Source organism: Ursus maritimus, unplaced genomic scaffold, assembly GCF_017311325.1.
Source record: "Ursus maritimus isolate PB19 unplaced genomic scaffold, ASM1731132v1 scaffold_7, whole genome shotgun sequence".
Classification (NCBI taxonomy): Eukaryota; Metazoa; Chordata; class Mammalia; order Carnivora; family Ursidae; genus Ursus; species Ursus maritimus.
Window position 1 is genome coordinate 11,538,235 of NW_024426885.1, and position 21,929 is coordinate 11,560,163.

The 21,929-nt window shown below is 42.6% G+C and overlaps 2 protein-coding genes across 9 annotated transcripts in view; one reads left to right on the forward strand and one right to left on the reverse strand.

Moving 5' to 3' along the window:
* LOC103659351 (minichromosome maintenance complex binding protein) overlaps positions 1-12,428 on the forward strand; it is a 46,857-nt gene extending 34,429 nt beyond the window's left edge. Inside the window, exons 9-16 of one of the 2 annotated variants that reach the window (XM_040623868.1) lie at positions 661-839; positions 1,227-1,350; positions 2,712-2,829; positions 5,752-5,917; positions 7,058-7,191; positions 8,133-8,297; positions 11,075-11,163; positions 11,523-12,428. In XM_040623868.1, coding sequence (XP_040479802.1) covers positions 661-839; positions 1,227-1,350; positions 2,712-2,829; positions 5,752-5,917; positions 7,058-7,191; positions 8,133-8,297; positions 11,075-11,163; positions 11,523-11,649 — 1,102 coding nt within the window. In that variant the 3' untranslated portion in view covers positions 11,650-12,428. The remainder of the gene's footprint in view (positions 1-660; positions 840-1,226; positions 1,351-2,711; positions 2,830-5,751; positions 5,918-7,057; positions 7,192-8,132; positions 8,298-11,074; positions 11,164-11,522) is intronic. The other variant, XM_040623870.1, reaches the window with a different exon arrangement.
* Positions 12,429-13,915: 1,487 nt separating this feature from the next.
* The window catches only part of INPP5F (inositol polyphosphate-5-phosphatase F), an 87,129-nt gene continuing 79,115 nt past the window's right edge, over positions 13,916-21,929 (reverse strand). For 4 of the 7 annotated variants that reach the window (XM_040623864.1, XM_040623865.1, XM_008685185.2 and 1 more), the window contains 5 exons: positions 20,358-20,429; positions 19,311-19,384; positions 18,742-18,870; positions 18,128-18,215; positions 13,916-16,192 (listed from right to left, as the gene is read on the reverse strand). In XM_040623864.1, the coding sequence (XP_040479798.1) occupies positions 15,046-16,192; positions 18,128-18,215; positions 18,742-18,870; positions 19,311-19,384; positions 20,358-20,429 (1,510 nt within the window). In that variant the 3' untranslated portion in view covers positions 13,916-15,045. Of the gene's footprint in view, positions 16,193-18,127; positions 18,216-18,741; positions 18,871-19,310; positions 19,385-20,357; positions 20,430-21,301; positions 21,436-21,487; positions 21,506-21,714; positions 21,858-21,929 lie in introns of those variants that run through there. The other 3 variants (XM_040623866.1, XM_040623867.1, XM_008685200.2) reach the window with 3 other exon arrangements.

Here is a 21,929-nt window from a genome sequence, read left to right on the forward strand (position 1 = left end):
TTGGGGTGCCAACCTAGTTTGGCCATTTACCAGCCATGTGACTTCCGCAGGGGCTTGGTTTCCTCATTGGAGACCAGGGTAGGTGAGGCGTTAACGAGTTGGTGTGTGCACGGCGAAGAACACTGCCCGGCACGTGGTCCAGACCACGTAAAGGTTGTCGCCATCCTTGTGCGTAAGGTGGGTGGCTGTGTGAGTGGTGACTGTAACCTGCAAAGTCTGCCGTTCTGAACACATTGTAGTGATTTGTTTCAGTTAGATCGCGATAGATCTATCGTCTGCTAATTTATTTAGCAAATCTGAAAAACTCACACTTTTTCACTGCTTGACTACTCACTATTCACGGGAGGTGTCATGGAGGAATAAAATTTAGGAAGAACAATTAGCAAGATAAGACATGAATGGATCTTCCACACTGAATAATTAAGATACCTAATGGTATCCCATTAATTGCAGTTATAGCATACTCAGTAAAAGTGTTCTTGTTCTCGAAACATACATACATAGCCTCGTATGACCTAACTGGCCTGAGATCTTGTGTGACCTGACAGTTGAGAATGAGGAGCCCTTTTCCATTAAGGAGATACACAGGTGGAACCGTTCTTGGCTTGAATTCTCATTTTCAGAGATAAGTCTGTGAATTGAAGCGTTCTCTCTCCGTAGGGATGCGTCTTCACTCCTGGATCCGATGGAATGCGCAGACACCGCCGAGGAGCAGAGAGTGCACAGTCCTCCTGCTTCGTTAGTGCCAAGAATTCATGTGGTTTTAGCCCAGAAGTTGCAGCACATCAATCCTTTACTGCCTGCTTGCCTTAACAAGGAGGAGAGCAAAACCTGTAAGTGTAAGTGCTGACGCCTCAGGAGCCAGAGACCGTGAGCCTCAGACTGTGAGCCCCTGTGCGCGTCGGGAGCTGTCTGTGCCCTGTGCTCCCGGTGGGGCTGAGCCGGCCGGTTCCTCGTGCCTCAGGTTAAGTTTCTCTAGTAATTGCCGGGACTCTGGCCCATTTTCCTTTATGTTAATTCTCTTTATTAAAATGAGGCAAAAAAAAGTTTACAGGCTGTCTTACTTTGAAGATTGGCATCCCTTAATGACCAATATTTAGGTCTACACTAGTTGTCTACTGACTTTAGTGCTTTGTTCCACTTGGGTTTTTTCCTCCTCCTTAGCCTGAGACACTTGGGAGGAGCTGGTATGTGTGTTGTGAATGTGGTCTCCCTCCCTTCTTCAGTCGTTTCAGGTTTCATGTCCGAGTTGTCTCCGGTCCGAGCGGAGCTGCTTGGGTTCCTCACGCATGCGCTTCTGGGAGACAGCTTGGCCGCTGAGTACCTGATATTGCATCTCATCTCTACAGTGTAAGTGCTGTGTTCCCCCAGTGGGGGTGTTGTTGAAAGTGGAAAAGAGCGGGAGGTTGTTCAGGTAACTTCTGTGTTCTGGTTTATTGGCTTCGTCATCAGATGGTTTTTATTCATGCAGTGTGACAAGCGTTACACGAAATCACAGAATCCTTTGTCCACCTTATCTGTTTCACATTTAACCTTATGTTTATGTCTCCCTTAAATATAAGAGCCATAGTCAAAGAACCTGGCTGATGAGTAAAAGGAGCTATTTTATTGTTTTTGCATTCTGAATTCCGTTTATACATCCCGAGGTTCTGCAAGGCCCGGTGTGCATACATCTAACGTGTATGCTGAGGTGCTCCCCTCCTTGCACTCCACTGTAGGTCTTGGTTTCCTGATTTCAGAAGTAACCTGTGTTTTCAACAAGTTCCAGGAGTGTAAAGAAACTGGAAATCGGCTATCATCTCACCCACTTAGAGATGATATCTGTGAACACATTGGCTCATGTTTGTTTCATCTTTTCTTGTTTACGTACATGTACATCCCTGCACAAGTCTCCATGGTTCTCTAAACACTGATCTTGTTTGTATCATTTAATATATCTTTTTTTTTTTTTTTTAAAGATTTTATTTATTTATTCGACAGAGATACAGACAGCCAGCGAGAGAGGGAACACAAGCAGGGGGAGTGGGAGAGGAAGAAGCAGGCTCATTGAAGAGGAGCCTGATGTGGGGCTCGATCCCATAACGCCGGGATCACGCCCTGAGCCGAAGGCAGACGCTTAACCGCTGTGCCACCCAGGCGCCCCTCATTTAATATATCTTAAACATTCTTCCTTTGTAATCCTTCATGAACTTTTTAATGACTGCACGGTATTTCATCGTAGACCATTGTCCTAGTTCCATAAATGCTAGGTTTCCTAGTTTTCCTCGAAGTGACTCTGCAGTCAGCGTCTTGGTATTCCACGTCTTTCCTCGGCTAGGACTTCAGACTGAGTACATAATGGTTCAGTGCACAGACTCTGGAGCCAAACCCCGTAGATTCGAACCCAGGTCTCCCACATCCTGCTGTGTGAACTTGGGCATGTTCCCTCAGATTTCTGTCTCAGATTTCTCACCTATACAGCGAAGATGACCTGCCTCAGAGAGTCTGGGGATTAAATGAGACATTAAGCGCTCTGAGCAGTCCCTGGCACACGCTCAGTGCTCACATATAAGTACTGGCTATTATTTTTATTGCTGTTATTCTGATAAATGAACCGGTCAGAGTAATTCACCTTTTCTTTTAATTACAATATTGTGCTAACCTTATTTTGCTTTTCGATGGAAATCAGGAAATCACCTGAATATCTTACGGGTTGGTATCTTTTTTTCTAGGTATTCAAGAAGAGATGTTCTTCCACTGGGAAAATTCACAGTTAACTTGAGTGGTTGCCCGCGGAATAGTACCTTCACAGAACACTTGTACCGGATTATTCAACATCTTGTTCCAGCAGTAAGATCAATATAAATATTTATTAGAAATCTGAATACCCTGGGGTGCCTGGGTGGCTCAGCCAATTAAGCGTCTGCCCCTGGGATAGAGCCCCACGTTGGGCTCCCTGCTCAGCGGGGAGCCTTTTTCTCCCTCTTGCTCTCCCTCTGCCCCTCCCCCCTTTACTCGTGTTCTCTCTCCCTCGCTCTGCTCTCTCTCTCTCAAATTTAAAAAAAATCATAAGAAACCTGAGCACGTTTTAAAAATCCATCTAATTGTCTTTCATTCAACCCAAGTATGTAACTTTGAGATTTTAATCTTACTAAGGGGAAACAGCCTGCCAGGTTCCATAATTTACGTACTCATCCCTAAACATTTCACTTTTATTTTATGCCTTAGCAGAAATTTCTGAATCTAACAGCACAATTGCAAGTAAATCCCTTAAAATTATGCTCTGGGTTGATGCCAGTTTGTGCAACTTGGTATCCTTTGTTTGCATTAAAATCTTAAATCTTTAAACCTAAATTACAGGAGCATAGTTCATGTAGCTGAGGTAATAAAGAGCTTTATCTCCATTGTCCCAGTTTTAATTCCTGTTTGGAAGGTAGAGCTGCCTTGGTTTGCCAGGGTGTGTGGAATGCAGGTTTTCTGTGGTGGTGAGACGTTGGGAACGAGGGAGTTGCTTCTGACTACTCATGTGACCGGCAGCGTTCATCACCTCTCATTTTGTAGATTTAAGAGGTTAAAATAGATCATTCATGTGACTGTGTCATTGGAGGGTAAGTGCTAGCGCTCTTCCAGGCCCTAAAACAGCAGTGGACCAAACAGACCAGGATTTCTCACACTCCTTGACTCACTTGACACTCTGAAAAAATTGAGGACTCAAAGAGGTATAGCTTATCTGGGTTGTTTTTCTTATCAGTCTACCGTAGTAGAAATTAAAACTTAAAATACACTAAAATAGTCATGAAAATAAATCAATTACATACGAACATAAAATATTTTTGTAACAAGAGCTGTTTTCCCAAATCAAAAAACATTAGTGATAAAAGTGACGTGGTTTTGAATTTGTGCCAGTCTCTCTAATGTCTGGATTAATAGAAGACCGCTGGATTGTCAGATCCATTTCTGCGCTCAGTCTCTTGTAATAGGATGTTTTGATTGAAGTATATGAAGGAAAGCTGGCCTTTTTGAAAACTGTGGATATTCTTTGGTACTAGACCAAAACTGCCCATCGAAGGGTAGTTGCAAGTGTGAAATCTGTAATCTCCTCAGTGAGCTTGTTGTACTCTGCTGTAGTAAATTCATTGGTCTGTCTTGCGCATTGAATGGGTCTTTTATCCATACATGACTTTGACCTCGTGGACTCCATAAAAGTATATCAGCAACTCCTTGGGAGTTCCCTGGACCACAGTTTGGGAATTACTGAAATAGATTTTGAATTATTGTGGTAGAAGACTGATATAGGTAAATACAGAGTATGTTGTTGAGGTGCCATGGAGAAGAGTAAAGGCCCAGGAGAAGGGGACTAGGGGGCGCTGGGCTAGGGTGGAGTTGCTCGTGTATACAGTGTGGTCAGGGAAGGTCTTGCCTTCCGGGAATTCGGGGAGATGATGCAGGTGTGGGAGCAAGCCACGTGGCTCTGTTGGGGGGAGCGTCCGTCCTGTGAGCGGTGGGAGAGCAGGCCCGGAGGCGCTGAGGCAGGTCGGAGGCACGCCGACAGAGGCCAGTGTGGCTGGTGTGGAACGAGTTGTGGGGAGGAGGGCAGGAGGTGAAGTCCGAGCAGCAGCCTGGCGCTCATGCTTAGGACACGCGTACGTGTTCACGTGCGGAAGTTGCCAGTGGCAGGTACGCAAGGTTATCGCGTGGGGGGGTATTTCCTTTTTGATCTTTTAATTTGCATCGCTTCGTAGTAGGTTTGTGGGTTCGACCCTTTCATTGTTCCCATATCCCGCTCCCTTCCATTCCTCTTGTGTGTCTGTGTCTAGCGCCAAACTCTGGACGCTTGGCTCGTTCACGTCCTGGTTGGTTTTCACAGTAGGTTCAGCGTGAGCGACCCGCGTCTGTCACGGGGAGCGAGCCCCTGCTGCGCGCCCCTTCTGGTTAGACTGCTTCTTTAGGGCTTGTTTGCTTCTGTCCGTAATGGGGTCCCAGCCCTCTGCCCGTTGCTTTGAATCACTGAGCCGTAGTACAACAATCCCGTACATTCTGAAAGTTTCTCTCTTCCTCAGCGCCCTTCTCGCCAGCCCGGTCTCCACCCTTGCCACACACGGGTGATAGGAGGGGAGAGTGGAGTGTGAAGCAGGGTGCACAGGCCCTTGAGTGGTGGCGTGGGGGGCTGGGGGGGGGCGTTGCGGAGGGTCTGCCAGATCCCGTGCTAAGACGACGCAGCCTGCAGCACGTTCTCGGACCCGCAGCGCCCGGCGCCTGCTCAGCGTGCTCTGCTCCTCAGCTCTCCTCGCGACGGTTCGTTCCCTGGTCTGCGGGAGGCTGAGGCAGGAAAGGGATTTTAATTTGAGGAGCACCGAAGAAAATTAAGCATTTCTCTCCCCATCTTGAATAAATATTTTCTGTTTAGCTGGCCTGTGGTGGTTGTAGGTAGAAGAAGTTAAGCTTCTGAATATTTGGTAAATGTATCTGACAACCTATCATTTGTTTCTGGTTCGCTGGTAACATAGAAATTATTGAAGAATACCGAACAAGACAGTTGAGAATAAAGCAGCTCATAGATTTAGTGAAATTTTTATTTAAGATGTAGATTTATCATTTAAGGTGTATATGTAAGATTTTTGCTTAAAGAGCTCAAGAAGCCTTGAAGCTACATCCTTAGAAATTGATACGATCTTTCCTTATACACATATGGAAAGTATTTAACCTCAAGTATGTATTTTCTTTAAACAGGGAAACTCTGTTCCTTGCTCATTAAAAAATTTCTCTTTGCAGTCTTTTCGTCTGCAGATGACTATAGAGAACATGAACCATTTGAAATTCATCCCCCACAAAGACTATACAGCCAATCGCCTGGTCAGCGGGCTCCTCCAGCTGCCGAGCAACACTTCCCTTGTGATTGATGAAACTCTCCTAGAGCAAGGGCAGCTGGACACACCAGGTATGGACGTGGGTGTCTCCCTTCATTTCTAACCTCCTGTGAAAGCCAGATCTGGTAATGACTTTTAAAAGAATCACTGATCCAGAGCCACACATTTCACAAGTACTTGAGATTAAGGCTTGCCATAAGAATCTGTATAATGTGGGAATTATAAACTTACAGACTGTGTACATCAGCTGTGTTTTGTCGTAGGCAGTGACAGAACAAGGACATAGCAAGGAGCTCTTGAAAGGCTGAGAAGGGAGGAGATTTTGCCTTCAATCATATATTGGCTAAAAGGGAAAATGTAGAGAAGATCTAATAAAACATTTTTTACTGCCCAATATGAAGTTTAAAATTTTTTTTCAGAGAATCTCTGAAAAAAAAAAATAGGTTGGAAGGTTTGAACTAACCTCAGTTATGGGAACTTGTTATAAACTGGCAAGGAAGCAGGTCGCTTTATTTGTGCTCAGATGAGTATTGAGAAGACACTTTGCTGGCGGTAAGTTCAAGAGGTAAAGGTAGAAAGAAGGAAAAATAGTGTGGATGGGGTATCCTTAAGGCACAGGTGAGTATAAAAATCAAAATTCAGTATCTCTTTGCATAAAAATCATTTTAGTTCTACCGTATTGTTCTGGAGCTGTGGACACACCATATAGAAAGTGATTGTACTTCCTGGGAACCTGTCTTGTGCGCAGTTGGCATACCAGATGCTAGATTAGATTTTGGGGGGTCTTGGCCCCAAAATACATTTGTTTAGCTTGACCAGTATTGTCTGTGAAGCCTATTACTTAGTGAACATTTAGCTTAGGAAGTTGAGCAGTGCCTCAGATACTTTTTTTTTTTTTTTTAAGGCAGTAGAAACCTCATGTCTTTTTTTTTTTTTTTTAAGATTTTATTTATTTATTTGCCAGAGAGAGACAGCCAGCGAGAGAGGGAACACAAGCAGGGGGAGTGGGAGAGGGAGAAGCAGGCTCCCAGCGGAGGAGCCTGATGCGGGGCTCGATCCCAGAAGGCTGGGATCACGCCCTGAGCCGAAGGCAGACGCTTAACGACTGCACCACCCAGGCGCCCTGAAACCTCATGTCTTAATGTCAGTAAAACCAATTTGTTTAGGTGATTAAAACCAAAGAACAAAAAAATTTTTTTTTTATTTTCTAGGTGTTCATAATGTGACTGCGCTGAGCAACCTAATAACTTGGCAGAAGGTGGATTATGACTTCAGTTACCACCAGATGGAATTCCCCTGCAATATTAATGTTTTTATTACTTCGGAGGGGAGATCACTGCTACCGGTACGATGAGACATTTTAAGATGGAGGGAGGTTACATTGGAAAGATACCCTATATTTTTGTTTTGTTTCTTGGTACGGCTTATTATTGAGAAGTTAAACTTCTTTCAAAATTGGGACTGCTGGTTATCAGGAAGAGAATTGATTACTTTGTTCCTGCCCTGAGGATGAAAACCTATCTGTGAAGAACCAGATATGGCAAATCACATGCTACCAACAGCCAGCAGCACCTCCCACATCCAGGCGTAGAAAGTAGAAGCTGTCTATAAATTGCCTGATTCACATCTAGACCTTTGTTCTTACTGCCTCAGTCCCATTGTTTTCTGTCAATCTTATGTGAGAAATATTTCAGAGTTCCTTTTAAAATGTTCCCGATGACATGATAATTATTTTTATGCTCTGTGGTGAAATGCTCTGGTTAATCATCAGAGTCACTGATGAAGAGAGCTTTTAAATTGAGTTTTTTCATGATGAGAAGTACGCCCAGTTGTTTAAAAGGTGTATAGTTTCTCTGTAAACTCGTGTTCACTGTGATTTATGAGACATTACCTGTGAACGAGAATGAAGTGGCCCATGTGTAAGTTTTCTGTGGGAAAGTGTGATTTGCTTTATGTGGTTTCTAGAAAGGCAGATCAGTAAGACATAGAGTACACATTCCAGGATTAAGGAAACCTCAGAAACATTTTAATTCACTGCTTTTTAGAGGTTGGCTACCTTTTTATGCATTTACCGATCCTGTTGAGGAAGTAAGTGTAAGTAACAGAGAAAGGCTCCCTTTTGTGATTATCGCACGGTGCTTGTAAATTAACGTTAGAAAGTGACCTCCCCCAGTAATGAAGAGTATTTCCTGATTCCTTCACGGGCTGATATGGACAAAGCCTCCTCCTGAAATTTTGGATTAACTTAGGAACGTGGAAAATACTGTGTCCTGTTTCTCTCTCCAGGCAGACTGCCAGATCCACTTACAGCCCCAGCTCATCCCCCCAAACATGGAGGAGTACACGGACAGCCTTCTGTCCGCCGTGCTGCCCTCCGTGCTGAACAAGTTCCGCATCTACCTGACCCTTCTGAGGTTCCTGGATTACAGCATATCCGATGAGATAACCAAGGTGCGTTTGGGGTAAAAGAAACGATTTCCCTGTGTTGATTTAGATGGTCTAATCACCTGTGGTTTCCTGTGACTGCTGGGAGGTAAGTTTGCTGTTTGGTCTCTGTGTCTTCTGTCTGTTGTGCTCCATCAGCGCATTTATAATTCTTCTTTTATGCTGTTGTCTTTAAACGAGAGGGAAAAAGTTACAAGGAAAGAGACCTTTGTACTGCTTTTTATATTTACCCATGTCGTTTTTACTGGTCATCTCTGCATGGATTCACGTCACCGCGTGGCGTCCTTTCATTTTGGCCTGAGGAACCCTCCGTGGTTCTTGTAGGGCAGGTCTGCTGTGACTAGTTCTGTTAAGTTGTTGCTTATCTGGGAAGGTCTTAATTTCTCTATTTTTGAAGACCAGTTTTATTGGATGTGAAGTTCTTGGTTTGTAGACTTTTCTTTCAGCACTTTTTACGTATGTCCTCCAGTTGCCTTCTGGCCCCTATAGTTTCTGAGAAGTTCGCTGATTTCTGGAGAGGCTTCTTGGGGCACAGGGAGCCCTTTGCTCTTGTGTTTTCTAGACTCTCCTTGGCTTTTGACGGTTCAGCTGTGATGTGTCTGTGGGTGTGGATCTCTGAGTGTATCCTACTGGAGTTTATTGAGCTGCTTGAGTGTGCAAAGTAATGCACATCTTGGGGAAGTTTTCAAGAAGTTTGGTGAGGTTTTGACCATTATTTCTTTAAATTTCTTTCTGCGCCTTTCTCCCTCCTCTCCTCAGTCTCCAGCACCAGTCTCCAGCGCTCCTGTATGTGAGTGGTGGTGCACTCGATGGTGTCTCAAAGTCACTGAGGTGCTGTTCGTTTTCCTCCTCCCTTTACGTTCTCCTGCACAGACTGGACGTTTGCAGTTGACCTCTCTGCATGTTTACTGGGACTTTGCTCTGCCTGCTGCACAAAGCTGAGCCTCATTTCTACTGAATTTTAAGTCTCAGTTATGTTGTTCAACTTCAGAATTTCTATTTGCTTTTTATGTTTTTAATGACTTTATTCAGAGAGAGCGAGTGAGCAAGTGGGGGAGGGGCAGAGGGGGGAGAGAGAATCCCAAGCAGACCCCGAGCTGAGCGTGGAGCCCGATGCAGTGCCCCATCCCACAACCCCAAGATCACGACCTGAGCCGAAACCAAGACTCGGACGCTTCACCTGCTGAGCCACCCAGGCCCCTCTCTACTTGCTTTTTAAATATTTCTTTTTCTCTTGATACTTTTTATTCAGTGTGACATCATTCTCATATTTTGTTTTAGCTCTTTATATGTGGTTTCCTTTAGTTCTTTGAATATATTTAAAGAGCTGATTTAAAGTCTTTCTCTAGGGGCGCCTGTGTGTCTCAGGCAGTTCAGCGTCTGCCTTCGGCTCAGGTCATGATCCCAGGGTCCTGGGACTGAGCCCCACATCAGGCTCCCCGTTCGACACGCAGCCTTCTCCTCCCTCTCCACCCCTTGCGCTCTCTTGTGCGCGCTCGTGCTCTCTCTCTCTCAAATAAAATCTTAAAAATAAAGTCTCTGTCTAGCAAGTCCAATATGTGGGCTCCCTCAGGGAGGGAGTTGACTTCTTTGTTTCCAGTGAAGGGGTCCAGACATTCTTGTTTCTTTCTATGTCTCATTTTTTTGAAAACCAGATATTGAAATGCTAGGCTAGTTCTGCACTGGGGGCTCCGCCCCTCTCTGGGGTTTGTTGTTGCTGCTTATTGCTTAGACTTTTCTGAATGAACTCTATAAAGCATATTCTTTGTATGTAGGTCCTGGAGTCTGTGAGCTCAGAGGTCAGTGATCAGATAGAAATTTAATTTCCTTAGATGCCTAGAAACAGGTCTCCCAGTCAAAGCCAAGGGCTCTGTGTCTACATGGCAGGCCTTCAGCACTGCCACACAGTTCACCACCGTGACCCACCCTTCTCTTTCTGCTTGCACAGAGAAGGTCACCCCGGATAGCTTAGGGCCTGCTCCGATCTTTGAGTATGTGCACGGCCCTTTGTGTGGCCTTCTGCATTCCTGGGGAGGTAGAGATAGATCGTCCTTTGGGGGCTTTTGGGAGGGAAAAATTCTCATGTCCTAGTTTTTTCTTGTAAGGGTTTTGGTTAGCTGCCTGTTTGCCCCAACTAGTATCCAGTGTGTGAAACAGCCAAGATGGTCAGTAATGGCTTCTGATTGTTTTTGATAAATTCCCTGGGAGAAGAGGCTGTTGACATTGGGTAAGCGGAGTCAGGCTGAATAAAGACGGCCTTGAATGTGGATTCTCGCGGGGAACCACCCTGTCTCGTGGTCGCCACGCTGTTCCTTTTCAGTGCTGCAGGAGTGGGGGGTCGGGTGGATAGGGAAGCTAAAATGCCTCAAAGCCCAGTGTTCTTTCTTGAACAAATGCTCCCTGTATTTTGGTTAATTTTCAGACTTTTGAAGAAGCAGATTTTGATAGTTTTTGCTAGTGCTCTGGTCCTCTTCAGCGGTGGGGGCAGTTTTCTGAGGCCCTCCCTCCCTCTGCCGCTTTGGCTGACATCACTCTCCCCCGTGGGCCGTGCACGTTGCTGACCTAGGTGTTTGCCTGGCCGCCCGCCAGGCCTGTGAGCAGCGCTATCCCTGCGGGTGCGGCGTGCCTCTCAGTGACTCCTCGTCTCCTAAGAAGCCCGCGCAGCAGGCGGACTTCCTCATTTCGCATCAGCCCATGGGCCGAGTTACTTCGCTTTTCCCTACGTAGTGCGCGGCGTTTGTTCATAAGCGCTGGTGTGAAAGCCCCTTCCTCTCTCGGTGCAGGCAGTTGAAGACGACTTCGTGGAAATGCGCAAGAACGACCCTCAGAGCATCACTGCCGACGATCTCCACCAGTTGCTCATTGTAGCTCGGTGAGTAGTTAGTGTCCATAATTGCTGTTCTAGTAAGCTCTGTGTGAACCTCCCAGTCTTTAGGAGTAACTGAGGCAGATTTCTACCAGTGGAAATGTTTTGCCTTTAAAAACCCTGTGAAAGGGTTTAGTGAAGGGGGTTTGTGTTTGGCCAGTGACCAGTGGAACAGGCTTGCTTTTTGTCTCTAGACTTCAGAGATCCCTTTGTGGAAGTCTAACTTGGCTCTCGACTTGTATGTAGCTACCGGATGGTCTTGACCCCTAACCCAGTATTCCTAGGTTCTTTAAAAAAAGAAGAAGAAAGAGAACTACATCCTGTCCTGGGTCTAGACTTAAATCCATTTCTGTGTTTCACGCCAGGTTTCTATCTCTCAGTGCCGGTCAGACAACACTGTCAAGAGAGCGATGGCTCAGAGCAAAGCAGCTAGAGTCTTTAAGAAGAACCAGGCTTCAACAGCAGAAATGTGTGAATGGAAATGAACTTTAAAGATCTGACACCTGGGAGAGTAGTGGGCAGATTGTAGCCACATTATTGTAAAATTCAAATACCATTTATACCACATTGTTTTGTAGATAATTTGTATCAAAACCAATGACTTTTCCTGAAATCAAGCCTGATAACATCTGAAGTTTATATAATATTCAGTAAGGGCTTTTACCTTACTGATTTTATGGAGCTTTTGATTGTTTTATAATTATATAAATTAGTAACGATGTACAAAAATGTATTTGATATTAAAAGTTTAATATTGATAATGTTGCTGATACCATTTCCTTAGTTTCAGCTAAGTCATAGGCCAGACTCTGTTGAAATGTTAATGTCAACTTCATTTGAAGAAAATTGTTGGAATTCCAAAGTCAGGGGAGTTGTTCACTTCAGATTTTTACAATGTCTTTCCAATTAACGGTAGGTCTGAATGTGTTTAGTGGTCCAAGTTTGGGGACTGGGGTGTACCTGCCATTAATTCACATGACTGTGTGAAATTCTGTAGTATCATTTCCCAAACATTTGACCACAGAAGTTTTTTTCCACTTAACAGTTGTTAATAACCTGCAAAATTAGTCTTTTACATGGCAGTGGTTCCCAGACTTTTGGATTTCATGGACCAGTAACATTTCCAAAAATTTGGGGGACAGGGTTGCCAATGTATTTTGCCAAGTAATCTGAAAGAAACCACTGTATTATCACAATTTTTTTTTTCATAAAAGGGCAATCTCAGAATGAGAGTCCTTTAAATGGAATAAATAGCTTTTTTGGAAAAAACACTACATTGTCCTTATTTTTCTCATTTCATCCCCGTGCATTTGGGAACCACTGTTTATGGGACTTAAGGGAATGCTGCCTTAGGATAGGTGGTTTTACCCAAATAGGAAGAAAGCAGTTAACTTTTTAAAATATGCCTTCTGTAGAAAATAAAGTTTTAAATTGTTTTCCTAATAATTGTCATTTAGTTGCTTTGATGATTTTATTGGATTTTAAACTTTTGTGTAAGTTTTTCCATTAGTTCCAGATGTGTTAGTCAACGAACATATCTGCTAATCCAGGAATACCCAATAAAGCTATAGGTAAGTTAAGTTTTTCCCAGACCAATTACAGATTTAACGTCAAAGTGTTTGTTTTTTTCAGATTTTATTTATTTGACAGAGACAGAGGGAGAGGGAGAAGCAGGTTCCCCACTGAGCAGAGAGCCTGATGCGGGGCTCAGTCCCAAGACCCCGGGATCATAACCTGAGCCAAAGGCAGATGCTTAACCGACTGAGCCACCCAGGTGCCCCTAACATAAAAGTTTTTAAAGTAACAAAAATATCATTACCCATACCAAGAAAGCAATTTAATACAGTACAGTAGTATAATTGTGGCATCAAGAATGTTTAGAATGTTTAGACCATTACTTTTTATAAGGTAGCAGTGGTTACATATGAAGATTAGTGGGGGTTTTTTTAGCCAGTAACTTACCTAGTGGGAAACATGAGATCAGTTAAATGTTTCAAGGAAACAGGGTCAGCCTTGGAAACCAAGGAATACATTGTGCTTAATGAACTGAAGTGAAAATTACTATTAGTTTAACTTTTCCTAAATTCGTCTATTTTTATAAACTAATGTAAATAATGTTTATATTTAGAATTCTAACTGGTTTTCATTTTTATAACTGGTAGACAAGACTTCCTTAACCTTTTAGAAATAAAATGAAGACTCAACTGGATTTGTGAGAATAAAATTCAAGAGAGTAGAGTAGTTACTGTGTGATTGTGCCAATGTGAATTGTAATTTACCAAAGAGAAGTACATAATTTGCTTGATCTTGAAGAAAAATTCCCTTGAAAACCCTCGTTCAAATAAACAAAACTTCCCAAAGTATTAGAACTTTGGATTGTTTTTCATGGATTGTAAGACTCCTCCCGTGACGTGTGGGAGAAGATGCCACGGCCTCCTGGTGGAGCGCCTCTACTGTGGGAGGTGGTGCGGCCTGGTGTCCTCCTACTGGCGTCCCACTCAGGTAAGAGACTGGAACTTGGGGCTTCAGAACCCCGTTTCTTTTCTCCTTTGCCCACACACTGGCCAGTGAACTTTGCTGTTTGATGGTTGTGATGCACTTCATTTTTAAAGTCATGTAAACACCGAGAGGAAAATACTGGAATGGCTGAGACCCAAGTGATCAGCTATAGCAAATTTACCTTATGAATTTTCTGATTTAGAAATCAACCATTATCTTTAAAATGTTTAAGGAATTCTCATACACGTTGTCACTTTAAATTACAACGGTATTTTATTTTAAATAGTCACAAGATTTGACACTTCAAAAAAAAAAAAAGATACCACTAATAAATAACAAACGTGGAAATACTTATCAGAGTTACAGCAGACATAATGTTTAGCTGAGAATCACTTCAACAGAGTAAGGCTCTAAAGATACCAGACAAACCAATACTTGTTTGGAATAAGGTGCAACGTTCTTGTATGGGCTCTTCTGAGGCCATGGTTCCACGGGGTCAGGAGTACAGTCATAAATCCGTTCTAGTACAACTGTGCTTCAGACTACTGTGTTTTCAATAATTTAGTTATAGTCTATAGAAGATGTTAAGGAATGTTCCCCTGCAAAAAATTACAATTTGAATACTCATTTCACGAATTACCGGAATCTGGTAATTGTAGTGTTCCATTCCTGAAAACAGCAAAATAATTTAATAGGTGCTGGTATTCACATCTGGTGTCTCAGGTTTTAGGACTGACAAGTCTTAATTCTAGACTTTGGGGTGTACAAGGGGCAGAATATTTTAAATTTAAGTAGACTATGGGGGGAAATTAGGATCAAATGGGCATACCTTTCTTGACTGTAGTACCAGTAACCCTCAATTAACTCTTAATAGGGAATGGTTAAGCCATCAAAACTAAACTAGAATTTTTTAATGTTCAAATGCTGCTTTGTACTAGTAACACTCTAAAGTCACTAAAAACTAAATGTATTTACATAGAAATGAACGGACAGACAAGACAAATTATGAAAAATGCTATTCCCCTAAATGTGTCCATGTTCATCCTTGATGTGTTTAGTTCCTACACTTCGGTTATCCACCCCACTCCAAAAAAGGTTCAGGTTATGTCTCAAAGTAATTATCCCCAAATTACCTCCAGAGACCAGCTGCTCTGTAGTGCATAAGCTACTCACGTTTACACTTTCGAGGATAATGCACTTCTGTTGTCCTGGCTCTCAGATCTGGAAATCTGCTCCAGTTCAGCTCCTTTTAAAATAACAACCTTTCCCGATAAACATAATTAGAATCTGTGATCCCTAGCTTCAAAGACAGTACAGGTTAAAATAGCCTAACATGTGAAACCTCTTTTTGGATTAAGTAAAAGCCATAGGATTCTTTGTGGCTAAAAACTAAATCTGAATTATTCGTGTCTGGCACTGTGTAAACATATTTTTAAGTTCATTTTGCTGGACTTCATTAACCCCTTCAGGTTCTGCAGGGCTCTTCTGAACCTTTGCCACTGCGAAGTGGATCCCCTGGGTGAAGCCAGCTTGGGTAATACTAGCAACTTGAACCATGGAACTTCGAATCTTGGCGAAGGGAGAGACCGCTCTGCTGCTGCTGCCCTCGGAGGGAGAAGGAGTTACATGAAGCCCCATCTCAAGTTCAGGCGTGCTGGAGCCAGAGGTCTTTTGAGATACAGCTGGATGCACAGGTTCCACTGACAAATACTGGGGACCTGCTGCAGAAGAAGACACGTCTAACTGAGACGGCCGAGAAGGTATCTGTTCTGGTGATTCCAGTTGTGTTTCTTCATTAGAAACTTGATTGGTCATTTGATTTCCTTCCTCCCCAGCCTGCTGAGAGACACACACAGTTTCTGACAGCTGAGTCATTTTGTTTTGTGCATCTTGTACAAATCTGTGGCAGTAAATATCCACAGGCTTGGCAAAGCCAGTCAATATGTAGATGTTGTCAGCAGAAGGACTTTTCTTCAAAGGAGACTCGTGGCCTTTTCCAGACCCACTTCCATGAGCAGCAGTCTCTGAAGGAGCATGAATGCTAATATCAGTGCTGCTGATGGACTGGGACCGACTGCCTAACCGAGGTGCGGAAGCAATAATACCACAACTAGGAAGAACATGGTCTCTGGGCCCTACGTTCTCCAAAGAACTAGCTAGCTGTTTGTCTTCATCAGACTTGGAATTTGTAAGGAATTCATCAGAGTGGTAGGAGTCATTCTCTGAAGACATTTCCCCATCCGACTCTGCCTGGACTTTGGTATCCATCACACCTGTGGTTTCCATGGTTTCAAGACTACTATCTGACTTCCAGAGATTCACCTTTAAGTTTGGTTTTAGAAAGTTAACTTTCATTTCAGGTTTGGCAAAGTTTCCTAGCTTTCGTAGATTGCCAATATTTACATTAGATTTGGTCTGTTTCACTTTTTGATTTAGAGATGAAAATTTGCTCATTAAAAAATTCTTTCCCTGTGCCAAAGAGCCTTGGTTTTGAGATCTGATGCCAATGATGTCTTCATGAGGTTTACTGCTCTTCCTGCAAATTAGAAGAGAAAAAAGTTAACTCCCGAAATCCAATATACCAGTTCCAGTTACTGTAAGTGAAAGCTGTTACTTTAATTGGGCCCAATTTCTGAAACACTGCACTGCTGATTGGCATCAACTCCAAGGGATTACCTAAATTTACCAGAACGCTACTATGAGATAGAAGTGTAAGCTAGGTGTAGTTTTAAATTTTTCTAGCCATATTAAAAACATGAAATGTTGATATTTAATCCAATAAATACAAAATATTTCAACATATAATCACTATTTATTAAAAGACGATTAATGAGATTTTTTTTTTGGTACTAAGTCTTTGAGGCAACCCGTGGGTAGTAGTTTACAGCTGGGCAGCAGAAGCCTTTATAAACGACATTGACAAACTGTCCCCGGGCACTGAGTGGGAACGGTGCCCTAGCTGTGTGACTTTAACCCCCAGTCCAGGAAGCAGTTTCTTGCGTGTCCTGTCCTTAAACAGCCCGCGCACTGAACAGCCAGCCTGTGCAAACGCTGGATCTGTAAAATCTGAGCCTGTGCCGTGAAGCTCCTCACGTAGTTGGATTCTTCATGTTTGAGTTCTTCTGGACCAAACTTTGGCTTTAGATTTGGTCATTATTGCAGGTTTCCTTCTGCTGGGTTCCCTTTGGCAATCAGAGGAGGGGGAAGCGTAGAGTAAGGGAAGGGAGAGAAGCCTCCCCATGGTTGCCTCAACCTGCATTTTTGTATATTCTGAGAATTAAAAACAAAAATTCACACCCCAAATTCAGACAACAGCAGTTCCCCCCCCCTTTACCTGTGGGGAATATATCCCAAGATCCCCAGCGGATATCCGAAGCCACAGATAGGATTAAACCCTGTACATACTACGTTCTTCCCTCTGCATATATAACCTGTGATAAACTTTATAACCAGGCAGAGTAAGAGACTAACAGGAATTTATAATACTGTAAAAAAATTTACGTAAACATCATCTCTCTAAGCATCTTCCTGTATTCACCCTTCTGGTGAGGACATGAGATGATGACATGCCTACATTGTGAGATGAGGTGAATGACACGGGCACTGTGAGCGTCGGGAAGACGAACACCTGCTCCCAGACCAGGGCTAACCACAGGTAATTGAAGCGTGGATGGGGGAAGAGGGGGGACTACTACAGTCACTTTTGTGGCAAGTGGCTACCATTTGTGGCAGGTCTGCATCGACAACCTGAACAACCAGCCAACACGGACTATAAATGGGAATCTATAGCATCTTAACTAAAGCTGGCTGCACCCATTCCAACTTGGCTGAATTCAGGTGGGAGGGGGGAGAATTTGTTTCCTGTGGATTACCCACAATTATTTTAAAAGATATGGGATATTTAACATAGGGTTTTTTCATTTGGCATCCCTCATGACAGCTGTAAATACCAGAAGAAGTGACTGCTATTTGCCACATGTTTCACTACGGATGTTTGACTTGCTGGTCATGAGCATATTTCATAAAAATTAAAGAGCTACGGAAACAATTCTCTCTACTAACACAAGACCGAGCAGTTTTTCTCTAGACGACCAAGGCTCTTCTCCAGTCGAATATGGATCATGAAACGTAATCAGATGGGAAATCCAAATTTTAGTGTGAAATAATCTCTTTACAGGCATTCTTTTCCCAAATTCAAAACCCACTGGCATTTACAGACAAAATGACAGCCAGTATGTTTTAAAGTTGTTTAAATTATGGCCACAAGTAATGTATTTCTTATACAGACTCTCAAAAGAGCAAATTTAAAAAGTATTACTTTTTGATCCACAGAAATTTGACACTTCCCAATCTAAATACCAATATATTACCATAATTTGATTTTTGCCCCATCTTGCAAATACTTTTAAAGAAACAAGACTTTGGAAAATAATGTCCTTCATTCTTGAGAAAATCGAAGTAGTATGCTTACCTCTCAAGTTTTTTCTCAATTACAGGTACATCCAATCCCATGGCTTGCTTGGTTATCTGCAGCATCTCCGCGATGCACTGAAGGGTGTCTGAAACCAAGTACAACTGCCTGCTAGTTTCTCCAAAAGCATACTGAAACAGCACTTGTAATTCAGAACCCTAAATGAAATTTGTGGTCTGACATTTAAATACAAGTTTATTTGCTACAGTTTACAGAAAACTGCTTCTTGTTCATTATTCTCCCCACTAATTCAAAATGTTCTAAAACATTTTAACAGAAGAGTTAATAAAGGGCAAATGAACCAAATCAATTGGAATAGATGCCGAGGCAACAGCCATGAATGAGACAGGAATGTTCCCTGACTACTGTCCCCGAGAGGCAGATGTGGTGGGAAAAAGCCCTGGTACCCCTATGACCAAACACACTGTGATCTCCCATTACAGACACCCCTGCCCCAAGCTACAAGCTAATTTCCCTGCTTTCTGAGACAAAGGAGCTATTGCAAGGTTACAGAGCTAGGTTCCATTTGTAATGGTATATACTGTCCCCACTTCCCCTTGGATTTCTAAGAGCAGATCAAAAGTTATCACTGAATACTGTCATCTCTTCATTACCTTTCCCATCCTCCTCTGGGTTCCGCATTACCGCTCTCAGTGTGTGGAAATAGCCGCTTGCTTCTTTGTATCTGTAGTGCAGTCGCATGCAGGAGAACTTTGGCTTGCCAAAGAGAGTGGGTTCAGGACCTAAAAACCCAAATGAATATGGTTAAACCTTTCACATAAAATTCACTTTTTTCTGTATCTTCAAAATACTAACACTATTCATTGGTCAGGTACTTAGCACATTTTTCTTATTTCTTCTAAATGAGAGTACACAAAATACAAGCTTACTGTGATGATTTGGTTTCATGAGACTAAATAAAAACTCTTCTTCGGTCTCAAATATTTAAACTTTCTTGATTCTTGGGTTAATCTTCACAAGGTATGTAATAAAAGAAATAGTTATTAGACTGTATCACCCACCACTAATCTCTAAATAGACGAGAGTCCTAAAAAACAGACTACCTGCAATGTCAGTATCCTTTTCGGATTGTAATAAGTCGCACTGCTGGCTCAGACAGTGTGCCCACTCGTGGAAGAACAGTATTTGCTTCCTAGGACTTGGTTAGCATGTTAAAATTTACCTATTTCTATTTTTTCCAGGTCTTCTAGACTTAGTCGTTGATACTGGTTTACTTTATCAACTTCGTCGTCATAGCTGGATAAAGGGGAAGGAAGTAAAAAACAGGGTTAAAATCAAAAGCATATTTGGCTTGTCAGCTGAGATATAATAGTAGCAACTTCTGTGCATTTAAAATCATCCAGGGCACAGTACACTCTGGGGTAAAGAGTTAAACATTTTAAAAACTAGATGAAATGAGATTAACAAATATGTAGTTCAGTAGCTAAAGGAGAATCAACTTATGGATCTCACGCTAAAATCAGTTACAAAATATAATTCGTTTTATAAAAACTTTTACAGAACAAAACCAGCAAACCTAAAACTTAACCTAAAAGGCAGGCAAACACACACATATACTGAAGGTACGTGTGTGAATAACACAGCAGCTAAACCCGCCGTCCAAAATCAAGAATAAAAAATCCATACAATCAATGCCAAAGGGCACCTGGGCCAATGACTTTAAAAAAATGTTCATACAAGGGCAAAAAGAAAGTATTTACTTAAAACAAAAAGATTGATTTTGGTAAGGCAAATGAAGTACTTCTATTTTTGCTAGTGGCATTGTTAATGAGTAGTCTTTCTGGAGATCCGGCAATAAACCACAACGTATTTTCAGTCCTCATACTCTTGTAACCAACGAGAAGCATGGGTGTGCACAATTATCTGTGCAAAGACAATTGTATCATAACTAATAGCAATAAAATGGAAGTATCAGTGCTAAACAGTGGGGAAATGTGTACTTTATAGTAATAAAAAATGTATAGTCATTAACAATGAAAGTATATGGAGTACAACAAAACATGGAAAATATACAGGAAATAAAATGCTAAAAGATTACGTGAACACTGCTTCCAACTCTAAAATCACATTTTCAAACTTGATAAGATGTAACAGTTACGCGAAGTTCCATATAACAAAACCAGATTCTTAATGTTGTCATGAACTCTAGTAAGGAAATGTACTCATATTAAAGAACAATTAAAAAGCTTTAAATCAAGAAGCAACTTACTAGGCCACGTAGTAGGCAGCGTTAGAAAGCAGTAACAGCACATCGACATCTCTGTGAGTAGCATCCATGAGGCTAAACAGACATGACACAGGCAATTAAATATTTTCATTTTCATCTGCATTTTCGCCAACATTTTTTCTACAGCAGAACCCCTTAAGATAAAAGATTGGTTGGAGGGGTAGAAAATCAACCAGTGAGTCCTAACTTTTTAAATCAGATGTATAAGCAATCTATCCATTTGGAGGGGAAAAAAAAGGAACCCAGTTTGAGGAGGGGGTTAGTGTCAGGAAAGGGTAGGTAGCTGAGGAGAGGTCTCAGAGTGGTGGTCAAGGAGGTGGGAGGATTCAGATAAATAAGATAATCTGCGGGGGGAGGGGATTGGGAAGAAAGGAAAACCCTCAGGCTCAGAAGGGAGAAAATGTCTATATTATCTCAAGAGACCTAACCATCAAAAGGACACTGCACATTAAGGATATTTTTTACACACATTTAGGATGCATCTTTTGAAAAAAAAAAAAAAAAAAGACAACATTTAGGTGCAAAAACGGGACCAAGTCCAAACCACTTTGTATATTTCTTACTCCAGATTCGGCTTTTAAGGAATGGTAAACATTTCCTCAGTCTAAGTCCGTTTTGCTGTATTTTCCCTCCACTCACAAATCAAATATCAAAATAAGGGTCAGATACTAGATGAGTTGATGAATCCATTAAACCCAGAGCAAAATATACATTTTTGTAAGATTACTAATAAAAAATCGTCCAGGTATAAAATCTACAAACAACCAACAGATAAAGCAGGCAAAATGTGAACTCAAAACTTCTAATACTCATCTAGTATTAATATTAATTTCCAATCACAAGGTGGATATTAATCTACATTCTAATATTGGTCTCAAAATTCCACTGTACGAGTGGGTGTTGCTCCCTTAGAATTTCACACCTACCTGCCAAGGTTTACCAAAATGCTACTGAAAAACAAATGGAAAACAGGAAAAAAAAAATCATTTGTCAATGGAAGTCACGTCCTTCAACTGCGTCAGAATGAGGTCATTGTCTGATGCGCACTGCGAGAAAAACGGACCAAAATCTGAACCCGCAGTAATTTACATCAGCACTGTGTCGCAGCGTACCTCGAACGGTCCTAATTTAACAAAGTCGCCTCGATTTTCACCTAAAATAATACCGAAAAATACGGCGATTAAGACGCCAGGATCCGACACCCCCCAGGCCGACCCGAAATCTGCACCCTAGCTGATCTGTCCGGGGGCCGAGCGGCGGCATCCGCGCAGCTTCCCCTGCCCGCCCCCCGGCCGCCGCAGCCCCCGCCGCCCCGACCCGCGTCTGCGGCGGTACTTACACGCGCGCCGGCCGCGGCCGCTCCCGCCGAGCCACCGCAGTTACGTCACCACACATTCCCACAAGCACTGAAGTCTACTACGAGGCAGCGCGGCCTCGTCCCAGCTTCCGATTCGGGCGGTAATATTTACATCCGTCCAACAGGATCCTCAGTCACAAACATTATGTCTTTAACAAAAAGCACTGGGCACGTAACAGGCGGTCAGGAAAAAGGTT